This window comes from Xyrauchen texanus, chromosome 14 (genome assembly GCF_025860055.1).
Source record: "Xyrauchen texanus isolate HMW12.3.18 chromosome 14, RBS_HiC_50CHRs, whole genome shotgun sequence".
In the NCBI taxonomy this organism is placed as follows: domain Eukaryota; kingdom Metazoa; phylum Chordata; class Actinopteri; order Cypriniformes; family Catostomidae; genus Xyrauchen; species Xyrauchen texanus.
The window spans coordinates 37,619,608-37,634,785 of NC_068289.1; the positions used below are offsets into that span (position 1 = coordinate 37,619,608).

Consider the following 15,178-nt stretch of genomic DNA (forward strand, 5'->3'; position numbering starts at 1 on the left):
TAAAGGTAACTTAATAAAGGTAAAAAAAAAATTATGTATTGCTATTTTTCAACACATTAGTGCCCAATTAATACACTTCCATGCTTGCTTTTTTCCCTAAAATATTGATTTTATATTCAATTTTAAAGTTTGTAGAAATCATGAAAATAACATTGAAACAATAGGAGCGTTTTCCTAAAGGTCAGCTGCCTTCTCAAAAGAAAATGCTGCCTTTTTACTTCTAGATAAGGATTGTGAATTGATTCAAGAATTTATATAAAAAGTCACATACTAGTATTTGCAGGGACAACCTTTTCAATCATTTTCACAAATGTTTGACCGACTCACTCATTGCTCCTCTACCCAACCTCTTAAATGTTTGTATCCCCCATGATACAAAAACCTTTTTAGGGTTAAAATAACCTGATTTAATTAATTTCAGCAATTTTGTTGGTTTCAGATTAGTTTTTATGATAAGGACACATTTCTTTTTAGTTTTAAATATTTGAGTTTCATTTTTAGCGTTAGTAGTTATAGAACAAGTTGAGTGATCAATATAACTTTGTTAAAAACTTTGAGTTATTAACATCTAAAATAAGGCATTTTGAAATAGCTTGACAATGAAAACGATTAGATTTTAGCTAGATTTCAACAGGTGTTTTTAGTCTCGTTTCATTTTTCATACATTTTGTGTTACTTAAGTAAAAAAAAAAAATTATTCGTTTAAGAATACAAAATTCATCCTGGCATTGGAGACATGTGCTTCAATATACCTCTGACGAAAATCAAATTGCAGGGGTAACTAACCATTTCGGTCCATATCCCAGTGTAGTCTCTTATCCTCATGGAAAAAACCCACTTTAAATAAAGATTTTGCATGCCGTTGTGGCAGTGCGATGCTGAGCCATTAGCCGAATTGGCATTCCTGCATCCGGAATTTCACACGCTATCTCTATTTCCCACCAAGCCCATCGTATCAGAATCCCAATACAAGTGTGTTTCTGCACACACACACACACACACACACACACGTATGCAGAATCCTCCATGGTAATCATGAGCTATAATTGCACTTCCTCTGCCATTCTAATTACAGCTTTCTTTTCCCGGTGAGGGCGGTGGTGGTGTGAATGCTACATTCCGGGGTTAATCCGACTTGCTCTCTCTGGACGATAGGGCCAGCTTGTTAGCCGAGCAGTACAGAGCCATTAGCATATTAGCTAATTAGATTCACGATGATGGGAGAGGACATTGAAGCTCAGCGAGTGTGTGTGAGATGGGTGGATGTGGATCAGTGGAGTTGGCAGCTCACACACTTATGAGCACTGAACCGAGCCACAGAGACCCATAAAGAAGAAAAGAAGAGCCGAGGCACAGTATCAAGAGCTCATACAGTGTGACACAGAAAGAGGGGCTAAACTCAACGAGACAAAATCACTCAAACTCAAATTCTGCTATTTGAGAAGTATCAAGTTAAGTGATTTGAATCAAATATCTAACAATAAATATTTCTAAAAGGTTTTCACACCCTTTGAGCAATTAATTTCCATGACTCTTCCGGTCATGTGTGATTATTGTATAATGAAATATAAAATGATTTTATACAGATTGCACTCACGTAAACTATTATTTTGCTCATTTTTAATTAGCTTTTAAACCACTGTTTATTCACTTAGTCTTACTTTATTTTTCATGAATTATTTAAGAATAGTTTATGACAATGTTTTCTAAAATGAACAGTTTTAGTCTTAAAGTATACAGAAATAACCCTTGTGTTGAGAAATGTATCAAGTCCAGAAATGTTAACATTCCCTGATATTTCTGGGATTTTCATGACTGTTTCAACAGCATGTCTTTTTGAAGTGAGGTTTAAAAAAGGTTTTTTGTATCTTGAGGGAGAAATAGCTAAGCTAAAACTGCCATCTAAAAAACAGAAGAAGAAGATAGAAACATATTTGGGGTGTCAAAATAGTAATATGGGTAAAGTGAACACTGGACATGTCTACTACATTGGATATTTCTGCTGAGCAAAAAGGAAATTAGAGGAAACATTGTTCAAAAGAGTGCATATCTACACAAGTAACACAGTTTTTTTTACTATATCCCTGCATACTTTTCTAGAAATAAGAACAGCCATTCAACTAGTAGTAATATATAAATGCATATCACCTAATTGAGCACAAACCTTTGTACCAATCTAAAGCGTTTTCTTTGGTAATGACACGTTATTGTGATTACTGTGGACTTACAGCTGAAACGGAGGATCCAGCAGCCATTGAGGATGCCCTGTAGTGTGGTCAGGGTAGAAGCCGTAGCGGGATCATCTGGTACAACCACATGGGTGACTGGAAAGACATTTAATCACAAAATAAAATCTCATGTTGAGCATTTATAACAGACTGTGAATCTTAGAGAGTGATATTAATATGAAGTCATAAAGATGATGGGAATTACGAAGTGACCAAAAACGTGAAGCTAATCAAAGCTATCTTATATTTTAGCTTCTTTAAAGGGACATATCACCCAAAACATTTACCCTCATGCCATCCCAGATATGTATGGCTTTCTTTCTTCTGCTGAACACAAATTAAGATTTTTTAAATAATATCTCAGCTCTGTAAGTCCATACAATGCAAGTGAATGGTGACTAGTCTTTTCAAGCTGCAAAAGTCCCATAAAGGAAGAATAAAAGTAATCCATACGACACGAGTAGTCTTCTGAAGCAATACAATCACTTTGGCGTGAGAAATAGATCAATATTTCAGACTTCCAGAATGTGAAAGTGATGGTGGAGATTTATAGTAAAAGGATTTCAATATTGATTTTTCTCACCCACACCGATCATATCGCTTCTAAAGACATAGATTTAACCACTAGAGTCATATGGATTACTTTTCTGCTGCCTTTTTGTGATTTTTGGAGCTTGAAAGTCTGGTAACCACTAAATTGCATTGTAAGGTCCTACAGAGCTTAAATATTCTTCTAAAAATCAACATTTGTTTTCTGCAGAAGAAAGAAAGTCATAAACTTCTTTGATTGCATGAGGTTTAGTAAATGATAAGAGAATTTACATTTTTGGGTGAACTGTCCCTTTAAGTATCTCCATTAAATAAACACCAGTGCTGGGAAGACTCCTGACTTTTCCAATTATGGTCACAATAGCGTACAAACTGAATTTCTCAGAATTTGCATTATTAAACGACGCAGACATGTGTACTAATTTGCAGAGTAAGATTACATATTTGGCAACTGATCTGCCTCCAAAGAACAAAATGCTTGAGATCAGAATAACAGTTTTTAACTATTTGAACTGCAGTTTTTACATATGGGTGAAGCATGTCTGAATTCAACGTCTGCTTAACATCCTGTCGACTGATATACCTCAATCTGGTCAATTTGTGAGTGCATTTTTGAAGGATGCATCCTTGGCTGCTGGGCCATGTGGCACCAAAGCAGCCTCCCTCAGTTTTAGACAAAGCCTTTTGTAGGTAACACAGCTACTTTTCACTGAGGCACCCAATAAATAAAAGAACAATTCACCAAACCCTTCAATTCTAGAAAACCACTGAGAAAACAATCCAAAAGCTTTTTCTGTTGTGACAAATGCACAGTCTGCATGTTCAACCATAAGTACAGCTTATGAAAAACTACTTCAATTACTTTAATTCTGCTCTATTCCAACTTTGATTGCTTAGATGAAACACTGCACAAGTTGTTTGAGTCTAAAGAAAGACATTTGTCAAACAAAGAGCTGGTTTCATTATGTATGATTTCATAATATCCTTCTTATACTTCAGCTGGATGGCTTATAATGCTCTCGTCCTATGCGCAAAGAAAGAAGAGACACTTAATTTCACTGAAAAGGTTTCATTGTTTTATTCTCAAAACTCCTTTTGGCTGTCCATGTGGTGTTTAAATAATCCTATTTATTTACAATAAAAAAATTATAATAATTGTGTTAATATGTCAGTATATAGATTGGCTGTGAATGTATATATAAACACGGGTGCACATAACTGGTACGCATGCGCGACAAAAATCAGGAATGCGTAATGCGACTTGTGTTACTCCGCGCCTTTGCGTACTTAACCGATCTTCTCATCTAAACTTACACATGACATGTTGCTTGTCAACTAAGTTATACTGTCAGAGATGTCCAAAAAGCAACAGACATTAAGCAGCTTCTTTGGCGTTTCGCCACCTACAAAGAAACGCCAACTGGAGCCAGAGCCGAAAAAAAGACTTTTTTCGGAAAAGTGGCTCAAAGATGTGCAGTGGCTTGAAGCTAACGATGAGCGCACTGAAATGGGGTGCAAGATTTGCCGCTCAAATCCACATCTAGCAGACAAAACAGGTGCGTTTTATAAAGGCTCAAATAATTTCAACCATCCTTTATTTGACAAACATGAAAAGAGCAAGGAGCACACGAATGTGGCGCAAGCTATTGTTAATAAACAAGCTAGCCGAGAAGAAATGTCCAGTCGCCCACTTGCCAGATGGTGAGACAAGCTGAATGAAGAACAGCGGCAGGACAGTGAGGAAGACTGCACTTAATAAGACTACGCTACATATGGCGTGAGTACCAAACACCATCTCCTGGTACTCACCTGAGTAACTCACTGATAAAGTTATGTGCAACCCTGTATATAAACCATGTTTGTGTTTTTTTATTTACAGAAAAAATAATGTATAAAATATTTATGTCATACTTACGAACACCACACTATATTACACACTCATGTTGTCAATGCATTAAAAGAGATGTACCGGCACTAGTAAAGGATTCCACTTGTTTCCCTCCAAGGAGTTTAGCTGCTTTGGCAAGCTGTTTCTGCTGAGTCTGCGTTAGCAGACTGCCTATCAGAACCACTGGACCAGTCCCCCTAACACAGCCTGCAGCCTACAAGAGTATACATACAAAAAGTAAAGCACACTCCTTTTACATTAATATTCTTAAAAGATGTGGGATTACTAAAGCAATGTACTAAATTACTAGATTACTAAAGGCAAAGTACAAAATACCAGTGCTTTTTTTTGTTGTTGTTTGTTATCAGGATTTTTTTTTATTGTGAGCCAGTTCATAGTTGTGTACCTTACTGAGGCTGCCGGATGGGCTCAGGGGGGTTGTCACAGGATGGGGTACCTCAGGGGCCAATATTAGGATCTTCTGCATTTCTGGAGTCAGTGCGTAATCCACAGGCCGCAGGCCGAACATATTCCTGAGAAACCCAGACACTTTTTTTTTTTAAATGCAAACTACCATGTTGTGTGGTATTTTTACAAACTCTTATTCAAGGACATACTTGGTATTCTCTATATAGGCTCTTTTAAGTCTGATAATGCATCTTACACATGGCAAATTGTTAGCATTTCGGTACCATACAACCAGCTTGCAATAATCATAAATATGATTTTCATGATTCAAAAGGCAAGGGTGTAATTCAATTATTGTGATTAGATTTTAAAGTGTGTAATTTTTGCACCACTAGCATAACTAGCATAAAAGAAAGTATTTTAATATTGAAAACAATTACACCACCTTTAAGTTCAACAAATACTCACATTAAATTAAACATCAACAATGGCATGTGAGCATCAAATATTTCTCAATTAAATGAACAAAGTTTTTCCAGTAATTATTCAAGCAAACAAAGAATTTAATTAAGAGCAGTGACTGGTTTTTCCACTATGACACAACTATTAAGCCATCTTTACACTGCAAAGAGAGCACAGAAGCTGCATTTAGGTGTATTTACACAGACTGTTTAATTCTGCTCAGAGGTGGCATAAATGCATTTAAGCAGTAATTACATTTGCATAAAATAAATGAGATTAATATTTTAAATACAAAATTATGAATATAGAAATATTAAATAAAATATTTTCTTTTAAGCATGAAACTGAATTATATCTCCTCCACCTAAACTACTGTATATATATATTTGTTCCTAAAATCTGTGCTCCATCATGACAACAACAAAGTTTAAGGCTACATAAAAAGCAGCATCAGAATTGTCTTACTGAGGTGGGTCAGAGCAAGCATAATTATTAATGAAGACAATGACATTGTTTGCACAGTCTGCACAACTAACAGGAGTGAATGGTTAAGCCCTTTGACAAAATAGGGCCTAATGGATCTGTTTGGCGAGCAGTGTGTGTGTGATAAGCCCCTCAATGGATCATTTGACCCTGTTGTGGGGAAGAGCGGTGGAAGTGAAAGAAAAGAAGGCAGAGCAGGATGTATGTTAAGATTAAGCTTCAGCACAGAGATAACACCTGGGGGACAATTAAGAGGTCTACTGGTCCATAAAATTTCATTTGAATTCATGAGCCACAATCCCAGTCTCTTCTCTCCCCCATAGGATGTAAATTATTTTGTTTTGGAGCTGCAAACAGCTTCCAATCGCAAAGAGTGAAAATCCAATATTTCCAAACGGTCTCATACACAGACGCCACAAATACGCGAATGTGCTACCCATATTGATAAGGGGAACGTGTGTATTCATCACCCTGAGCTGAATAAGATACTCCATGCCGTTAAAAGAGTGAAATTATTAAGTTAAAACCTCGCAGCAACTCCATCCATCTTGCAGTTGACAAATCAGACACAGATGCCAGCGGTACAAGATCAATGGATGCGTGAAAATTAGTCCACGGAGGTGCTCCACAGCTGTTGATTTTCACGTAACCAAAGCAATCGAGAGCAGCAGTGCAAAGCACTGGAACTAACCACATCTCAATGATTGAAAGTGTGTTCCTTTGCTCGGATCATCCAAACAAACCAAACAAGCTTCTGCAAGGCAAACCCAGGAGTTACTATGTTGAACTTACTCAAATTTCCCACGCCCCTAAAGCACTGCAGATGATGATCAAGTTGCCATACACTCTCAAACACTAATAATCAATTTGTATATATTTTTCAATATAAAATATATACAAATATATCAAACAACTATAAATCAATAGTTCTATATTATCAAGCCGTTTTTTATTTGATTATGTCATATGCAATGTGTCGGGGTGAGTAGTACATTCCCTCATAAAATTATTCAAGTACAGACTTTTTCACAATATTTTCAAATACTTTTTTGCTTCAAATCAAAAGTTATAATGTTGTGATTCATCTCGGGGCTAGCTGGTGTGGCTCATGGCTTCAAGACATTATTGAATTCCAAACAGGGAAAATATGGAAAAATATATTCAGAATCAAGATCGCTGAAAAAGTGGGCGGTCACAGTTGCACTCTATTACACAGACTGGCTCTGACTTTCTTGTTCTTGCTACACTCAAACCCCTCCAAAAAGCAGCTTGTCAGATGTAGTGGGACCCTGAAAAGCCTTAAAGATAACAACTGGTACAACAGGGATGTGCCAGTCAATGCATAAAGCACATTACAGTGCAGGCTCAGCCCACACCAACGGCCGCCATAGCCCCACTGCTCCAATTCTGCACGGCAAGGAGTGAGAGTGATTTATTATGTCTGACAGCAGTGGATTGCTTCTGTGCACTGCTTCTATGACAGAGCTGATGCTTCACTTCACCATTGACTAACGAAGCATAAATCTGCTGATGCTTTATGCGCTCCCAATGTACAGCACAGCACAAGTCAATCAATGTATAAAGGGCAGACAGACAAAAAGAGATGCAGAGATGCATGCTGAGAACTCTTGGGGATATAAGCTGCAGAGCCCCTGCGGAGCATCTGTGCTCTACGTGTTCATCTGCAATCTTAGAGAAATAGGTTCTGAGAGTTCATTCAGATAAATTGCATGTGGAGGTGGTAGGTGTCTGTTTTTAGAGCAGAGGTTTCAGAACATCTCCACACTAGATATACACAGTCACATCGTCAGAAGTTCCAACATATGCACATCTGGTAGAAATTTTGCTATACTGTTTATACCGTGGAAGATTTATTTGCATGGCTATATATGGACAAATCTACAAAAGAGGAAAATGAATGGTGTTATGCGAAAATACAGCGGGATCTATCCCAAACTAGTCAAGACAAGGAAGAACTTGTTATTTAGGGCTGCAACATAAAGCAGAGTTTAATTGTTTATGGTTGCCAAGCAGTGGCACAATAATGTACAATTCAATGGAATTGGCACAAGTGTGCATATATCGGCTATTTTAAAATGGCCTCGAATGAAGCTTGAAACTTAAAGCATGAAATCAAAATTGACCCTATTTATTTTATTAATGCATTCATGCATGCATATTAGCCATTTTATAAAAATAATTTGACCTCGTAATCTTTCTCTTCCGGTGACATGACTGAATCTGCTTACGTATGCAAGTCCACGTTGCCGTTAAGCCAAGTTTTTAGTCAGTTTTAATCCTGCCCCTACAAGTTTGTGTTTTCCTCCCAAAATTCTGTTCCCTACCCCAAACTACCTTGGTTACGGGCTGCTGGCTTGAATTGACATTTCGAAGGAGGAGGAATAAAGGTGAATTTGTGGTTGTGTTCGAGGCATTTCAAATTTGAATGCTTCCAGATGTGAATGCAGGTATCTTGGGATGAACAGCACAAAAAAAAAGTGTTCTTAATCCCTTTATTTTAATTGTATTGCGATTCAAAACGTTTATATATTGTGATCTTTTACTCGCTAGTTTCTCATTCATCTGCATTGGGCTCCAACCTCATCGTAAGCAAAGACCACAATCAGCTGTGTGTGTTTGTGGGCTGGTTATGGATTCATGTTGTCAGTTAGATCATTGTTGAACTGAACTCACTGGATTATCTAAAATGAAGGCATCACATGGTTATTAAAATATAAACCATTTTGTGACAGGGCAGAGGGCGGGGCCGGGTAGTGATTCTACACACCCGGTCGCTTATCAGGCTAATCAAGCCTCCGAGAGGGATAAAGGCCAACTGCGGAGGATGGTGCGGGAGAGAGAGATCGTTTACGGCATGTCCGTCATGTGTGTGTTCTTGTCTTTTGTTTAAGTTTAATCATTAAAATATTATTTATATTGACAAGCCGGTTCTCGCCTTCTCCTTCTCATTGAACTGCTTTAAACATTTGTATCATTGAATAGCCAGCAAGTAAGAGTGGTGGTGGTGGTGTAGTGAGCTAAAGCAGTGGTTCTCAACCTTTTAGTCTACAAGGCCTTCCATTATAGAAGAAAACATACCAAGCCCCCCGCCCAATTATAATAATCTATCATATTATTTTAAGAGATCTTGAGGCCCTCCGGAAGTGTGCTGAGGCCCCTAACCCCCTGGTTGATCACCACTGGGCTAAAGAACAGAACTGGTAAGCAGAAGGTTGCCGGTTCGATCCTCACAGCCACCACCATTGGGTCCTTGAGCAAGGCACTTAACTCCAGGTTATCCGGGGGTATTGTCCCTGTAGTAAGTCCATTGTAAGTCGCTTTGGATAAAAGTGTCTGCCAAATGCATAAATGTAAATGTAACACATAGTGTAATTTATTGTTGCCATGATAAAAGTATTATTTATATTACTCATAATTCATACCACCAATGCCTAGACAAAATGTTCTTTAAAGAAACATGAAATTGAGTTCCTTTGATATCTTTCATCCCAAACCAAACTGCAACCACAGGTGATCGTTTGGGTATTTGATCAGGTGACTGATATTCATAGAGTGAGTCATATTTAGTACTCACAGAACACTTTGGGATGCGCCACGTTCAACCAAGAGTCTGACCACCGCTAGGTGCCCGTTCCTCACTGCATCGTGCAGTGGCGAGTCATTCTGATAGCCTGGCGTATTCAACAGCGCCCCATGCTGTAGCAGTTCTTCCACCACTGCCAGGTGACCGAGATTACAAGCCTCATGCTGCAAGACAAAATACAATTAGGTAACCAAGGATGGGTTACATTCAGACTTAAAGAATTGGCTCTCTTTCAGTTCATGAGTTAGAATTTGAATTGAATTGGCCACGTCCCACAGGATGTTGATTTGGAATGTGAATTGGAAAGACAGGAAGAGGAATTCACTGAATTGCAAACACAGTCACACAACAGAGGATTTTAATTAGTCCAACACAAGTTTTGATACCAAATATAAATCATTTATTTAAAATAATAATTTAGACTAATTATGCCTATTTTTTCCCTGACATTTAGAATCCATTATTTCTAAACTGATAAGAGACATTTTTCTAAATTAATTTACTGTCAAAACAATTAACACAGCCATCAAAACATGGATTAATTGCCTATACAGCACCACAAAATGTCCACAACAACCAAATTGTTACTATAAAAATAAACATTATCCAAATTTGAAAATATTGATTATTGAGGTTTAACCTCACAGAAGTGTACCAATAATACACTTTGTGTCTTAAAAACTAATGCAATCCATTAATTCTGAGAAGACTGTGGGGTAAATCAGAGCACTTAAATACTCCTCCCAAGAATTTTTGCACCATAGCCCATAAAACAAAAATCTATTTATTAAATATAATAAAAATGCATAAATTAATAAAAAAATTCAAAAAATGAAATTATTTAAAATATTATTGTATAACATGTAAAATCAATATTTATTATAATAGTATTTACTATAAAAATAGTATATTATTAAATTATTATAATATATATATATATATATATATATATATATATATTATATTATTGTCGTATTATTATAAATGTAACTATTATCATATTATAAATTATAAACTATAATACTAATATATATATATATATATATATAAATAATATAATCTATAATATAAGCCGTCTCCTGATTATGAAGGTGGCGTATGTGATCACACTCCTCGCTGGAAGGACTAGTGAATGGGGGACTGCCATGTGGGACAACAGACATCTTAGTTGAGCCTCTTTTCACACTTTCTCCACAGAGCTCCACAAGCCTCAGATTATATGATCGAGTTTCGGCTGCTTCTTGTGAGTGGAACGACCACGCCATGTGGGACCGGTTCCAGAATGATCTATCCGACAACATCCAGTACAAAATCTATCCTTTGTATCTGCCCCCACGTTTTGGACGATCAATGCTTGGCCCTATGCCGTCAGTGCTCTCCACTCAGATTTCACATAAGTAGAAGCAACCTCGTTAATGGACTATGCTTTTATTGTGCCCGGTCTGGTCACCTCTCTGCTTCATGTCTGGTAAAAGACACTGCTCGTTAGTAGGAAGGGGGTTACTGGCAAGCGCATCACCTTTGGACAAAGCCCCCAGACTTCGTACACTTCTCCCGGCCCGGCTGCAGTATGGCTCTACCTGTCACACGGTCTCAGCCCTGGTGGATTCCAGAGCCGAAGGGAACTTTTTGGACATCAACTTGGCTTCCAAATGGCAGAGTCCCATGGTCCAGTTGGATGAACCCATCACCGCCCACAACCTCAGTGGCATGCCCCTGTCCATCATCACCCAGTCCACGAAGCCAGTCTCTTTTGCCTCTGGTAATCATACGGAGAAGTTGTCCTTTTACTCGATCCAATCTCCATCGGCACTGGTAGTGTTGGGCATCTTTGGTTGGTAATGCACAACCCACATATAGACTGGTCAACCAACACTGTTCTTGCTTGTAGTCCTTACTGTTTGTCTTAATTCTGCTGTCTCCCCTGTCCAGTCTTGTGTTTCGCTGTAGGATTCCGGAGTACTGTTGACATACCATGACTTGGGGGCGGTGTTCAGCTGGTCCCACGCTACGACCCTTCCTCCTCATCGCTCGTACAACTGTGCGATCTAATTGCTCCCTGGCTACTCGGGGGCAGTTATATTCGCTCTCGGCTCCCGAGAGGAGGACATGAACAGGTATACCAATGATTCTCTGGTAGCCGGTCTCATCCACCCTTCCTAGTCACCAGCAGGGGCAGGGTTCTTCTTCGAGGAAAAAGGAGAATGGGTCGTTGGCCCTGTCTCGTGTATCTCTTTGGTTGCCCATCTCTGCCTATATGTCGGGAGTGTGGTTAACTTACAGCTCGCTGTACTCTCATTCTCTGCACTCAAGAATTTTCAATGGAGGATTCCTCATCTCTACCTACATGTCGGGAAAGCGATTGTCTTCCAATCTGCTGGATGTTGTACTCTGCACCTCACTATGTTTCAATGGAGGATTCCTCATCTCTGCCCTTGTGTCGGGAAAGTGATCGCCTTCCAATCTGCTGGCCATGTTCTCTGCACCTCACTACGCTACGGAGGATTCCTATGAATCTGCTCTTGACTTCCACAGCTTACCCACTCGTCTACAAACACACTCTTCATGGATCTGCCCATTGTGCGGCTACGGTGCGCACACATTCCCAGAATTCAACTGCAGCCAGTGCTGGGATCACCAGTCTTCGCCAGCACAGTTAAAGTTATCATTTAATGTTAATATATCCTTTGAACTGTATCTCTGCTCTTGGGTCTCTTTGTCTCACTCTCTGGCAGGTATAACCTCACAGAAGTGTATCAATAAAACACTGTGTCTTAAAAACTCTGCAGTCCATTAATTCTGAGAAGACTGTGGGGTAAATCAGAGCACTCAGGGAAAAAGTGTTTTTCCACCATAGCCCATAGAATTAAATTCAATTTATTAAATATAATGAAAAATCCAAGTTAAATTATTTAAAATATTTTATATAATATTTAATATAATAGTGTATATATATATATATATATATATATATATATATATATATATATATATATATATATATATATACAACACACACTCACCTAAAGGATTATTAGGAACACCTGTTCAATTTCGCATTAATGCAATTATCTAATCAACCAATCACATTACAGTTGCTTCAATGCATTTAGGGGTGTGGTCCTGGTCAAGACAATCTCCTGAACTCCAAACTGAATGTCAGAATGGGAAAGAAAGGTGATTTAAGCAATTTTGAGCGTGGCATGGTTGTTGGTGCCAGACGGGCCGGTCTGAGTATTTCACAATCTGCTCAGTTACTGGGATTTTCACGCACAACCATTTCTAGGGTTTACAAAGAATGGTGTGAAAAGGAAAAACATCCAGTATCGCGGCAGTCCTGTGGGCGAAAATGCCTTGTTGATGCTAGAGGTCAGAGGAGAATGGGCCGACTGATTCAAGCTGATAGAAGAGCAACTTTGCCTGAAATAACCACTCGTTACAACCGAGGTATGCAGCAAAGCATTTGTGAAGCCACAACACACACAACCTTGAGGCGGATGGGCTACAACAGCAGAAGACCCCACCGGTACCACTCATCTCCACTACAAATAGGAAAAAGAGGCTACAGTTTGCAAGAGCTCACCAAAATTGGACAGTTGAAGACTGGAAAAATGTTGCCTGGTCTGATGAGTCTCGATTTCTGTTGAGACATTCAGATGGTAGAGTCAGAATTTGGCGTAAACAGAATGAGAACATGGATCCATCATGCCTTGTTACCACTGTGCAGGCTGGTGGTGGTGGTGTAATTGTGTGGGGGATGTTTTCTTGGCACACTTTAGGCCCCTTAGTGCCAATTGGGCATTGTTTAAATGCCACGGCCTACCTGAGCATTGTTTCTGACCATGTCCATCCCTTTATGGCCACCATGTACCCATCCTCTGATGGCTACTTCCAGCAGGATAATGCACCATGTCACAAAGCTCGAATCATTTCAAATTGGTTTCTTGAACATGACAATGAGTTCACTGTACTAAAATGGCCCCCACAGTCACCAGATCTCAACCCAATAGAGCATCTTTGGGATGTGGTGGAATGGGAGCTTCGTGCCCTGGATGTGCATCCCACAAATCTCCATCAACTGCAAGATGCTATCCTATCAATATGGGCCAACATTTCTAAAGAATGCTTTCAGCACCTTGTTGAATCAATGCCACGTAGAATTAAGGCAGTTCTGAAGGCGAAAGGGGGTCAAACACAGTATTAGTATGGTGTTCCTAATAATCCTTTAGGTGAGTATATATATATATATATTATTGATGTATTGTTATAATGTAATTATCATCATGATATACTATAATTATTTAACTATAATATTAAATATTATTTAAAAAAAAAAACAGTATTTATTATAATCTAACAATCTAATTAATGTTTTAATCATAACATGTTTATGAGTGATTAACTTTTTATACTAAATTATGAAATGCATTATTAAAACTACAATAACAGCAGTTTACAAATTTATTTTAATTGCATTCCATTTTAATTCTACTTAAATTATAATTAAATTGACAATTCTGCATCATGTGCTACCTCAATTCAAATTCAGGAAATGTAAAAGGCCATCTCAATTCAATTCTGCACTGTGCACAACTGTGTACATAACATTAATGCCTCAGATGCAGATTTGATGATTTCCCGTCATATTACATAGGCTGATTCTGTTATATTCCTATTTATAATAGTTTGGATCTAATAATTTCAAAGCATCACCAAGCTAGCAAAAGCCCTTAAGCAATACAATGCAACCTGTCTTTTGCATTTATGCTAATGTATAGAATGAAAACACTCATAGTAAATGCAAACCAATTCATTTGACAAGAGAAATGCAAAATTTCCACTGCTTTCAGTATGTGTTAACATTTCATTTTCCCATTTTGAAAGCAATTCTCTACATGGACCTACACTTTATCAAACTAAATGGTATGCAAGACAAACATGATAAAGTAAAAAAACACAGGATAAAATACTTGCATTACACCCACACAACATGAAAGAGTATTCATGAAATCAACATTAACCATTCATAGCAGTTGAGTATTGAGTGAACATGAAGCTTTCTGCAAAGATACATTTTCCCAACAAGAAAAAGCTTTCAAACCATTTTCACCACATAGAACCTTGCGTGTCAGACAAGAAACAAATCTGTAGTGTAAAAGATGTATGCTGCATTGGGCGTGTGGGTTATCTTGACTCACCAGAGGTGTCCAGCCTGCATTGTCCTTCAGGTTGGGGTCGGCTCCTAGTGCAAGGAGGTTTCGTACCTCCTCCAAATCACCCTGTGCAGACAAAACAGGGTCAAACTGCCACTCACTGTATGTTTATTTTTCTTTAGCACCATTCTGAGTGAGACTGTTTTTCTCCATTGATGTGAACATTGACTGAAGCTCCTGACCCGTATCTGCCTGTTTTTATGCACTGCACTGCTGCCACATGATTGGCTGATTAGATAATCGCATAAATAAGTAGGTGTACAGGTGTTCTAAATTAAGTCCTTAGTGAGTGTATTTTGTTGTTGACATCAAAGATTGTGTGTCAAATCAAACTATATGTTAT

General features: G+C 38.2%; 1 protein-coding gene across 1 annotated transcript in view; it reads right to left on the reverse strand.

Annotated features, from left to right (window-relative positions):
• The window catches only part of bard1 (BRCA1 associated RING domain 1), a 30,355-nt gene that overhangs the window by 11,780 nt on the left and 3,397 nt on the right, over nucleotides 1–15,178 (reverse strand). Inside the window, exons 5-9 of the mRNA XM_052142947.1 lie at nucleotides 14,821–14,901; nucleotides 9,614–9,786; nucleotides 5,072–5,198; nucleotides 4,747–4,879; nucleotides 2,229–2,324 (exon numbers count right to left, since the gene is read on the reverse strand). Coding sequence (XP_051998907.1) covers nucleotides 2,229–2,324; nucleotides 4,747–4,879; nucleotides 5,072–5,198; nucleotides 9,614–9,786; nucleotides 14,821–14,901 — 610 coding nt within the window. The remainder of the gene's footprint in view (nucleotides 1–2,228; nucleotides 2,325–4,746; nucleotides 4,880–5,071; nucleotides 5,199–9,613; nucleotides 9,787–14,820; nucleotides 14,902–15,178) is intronic.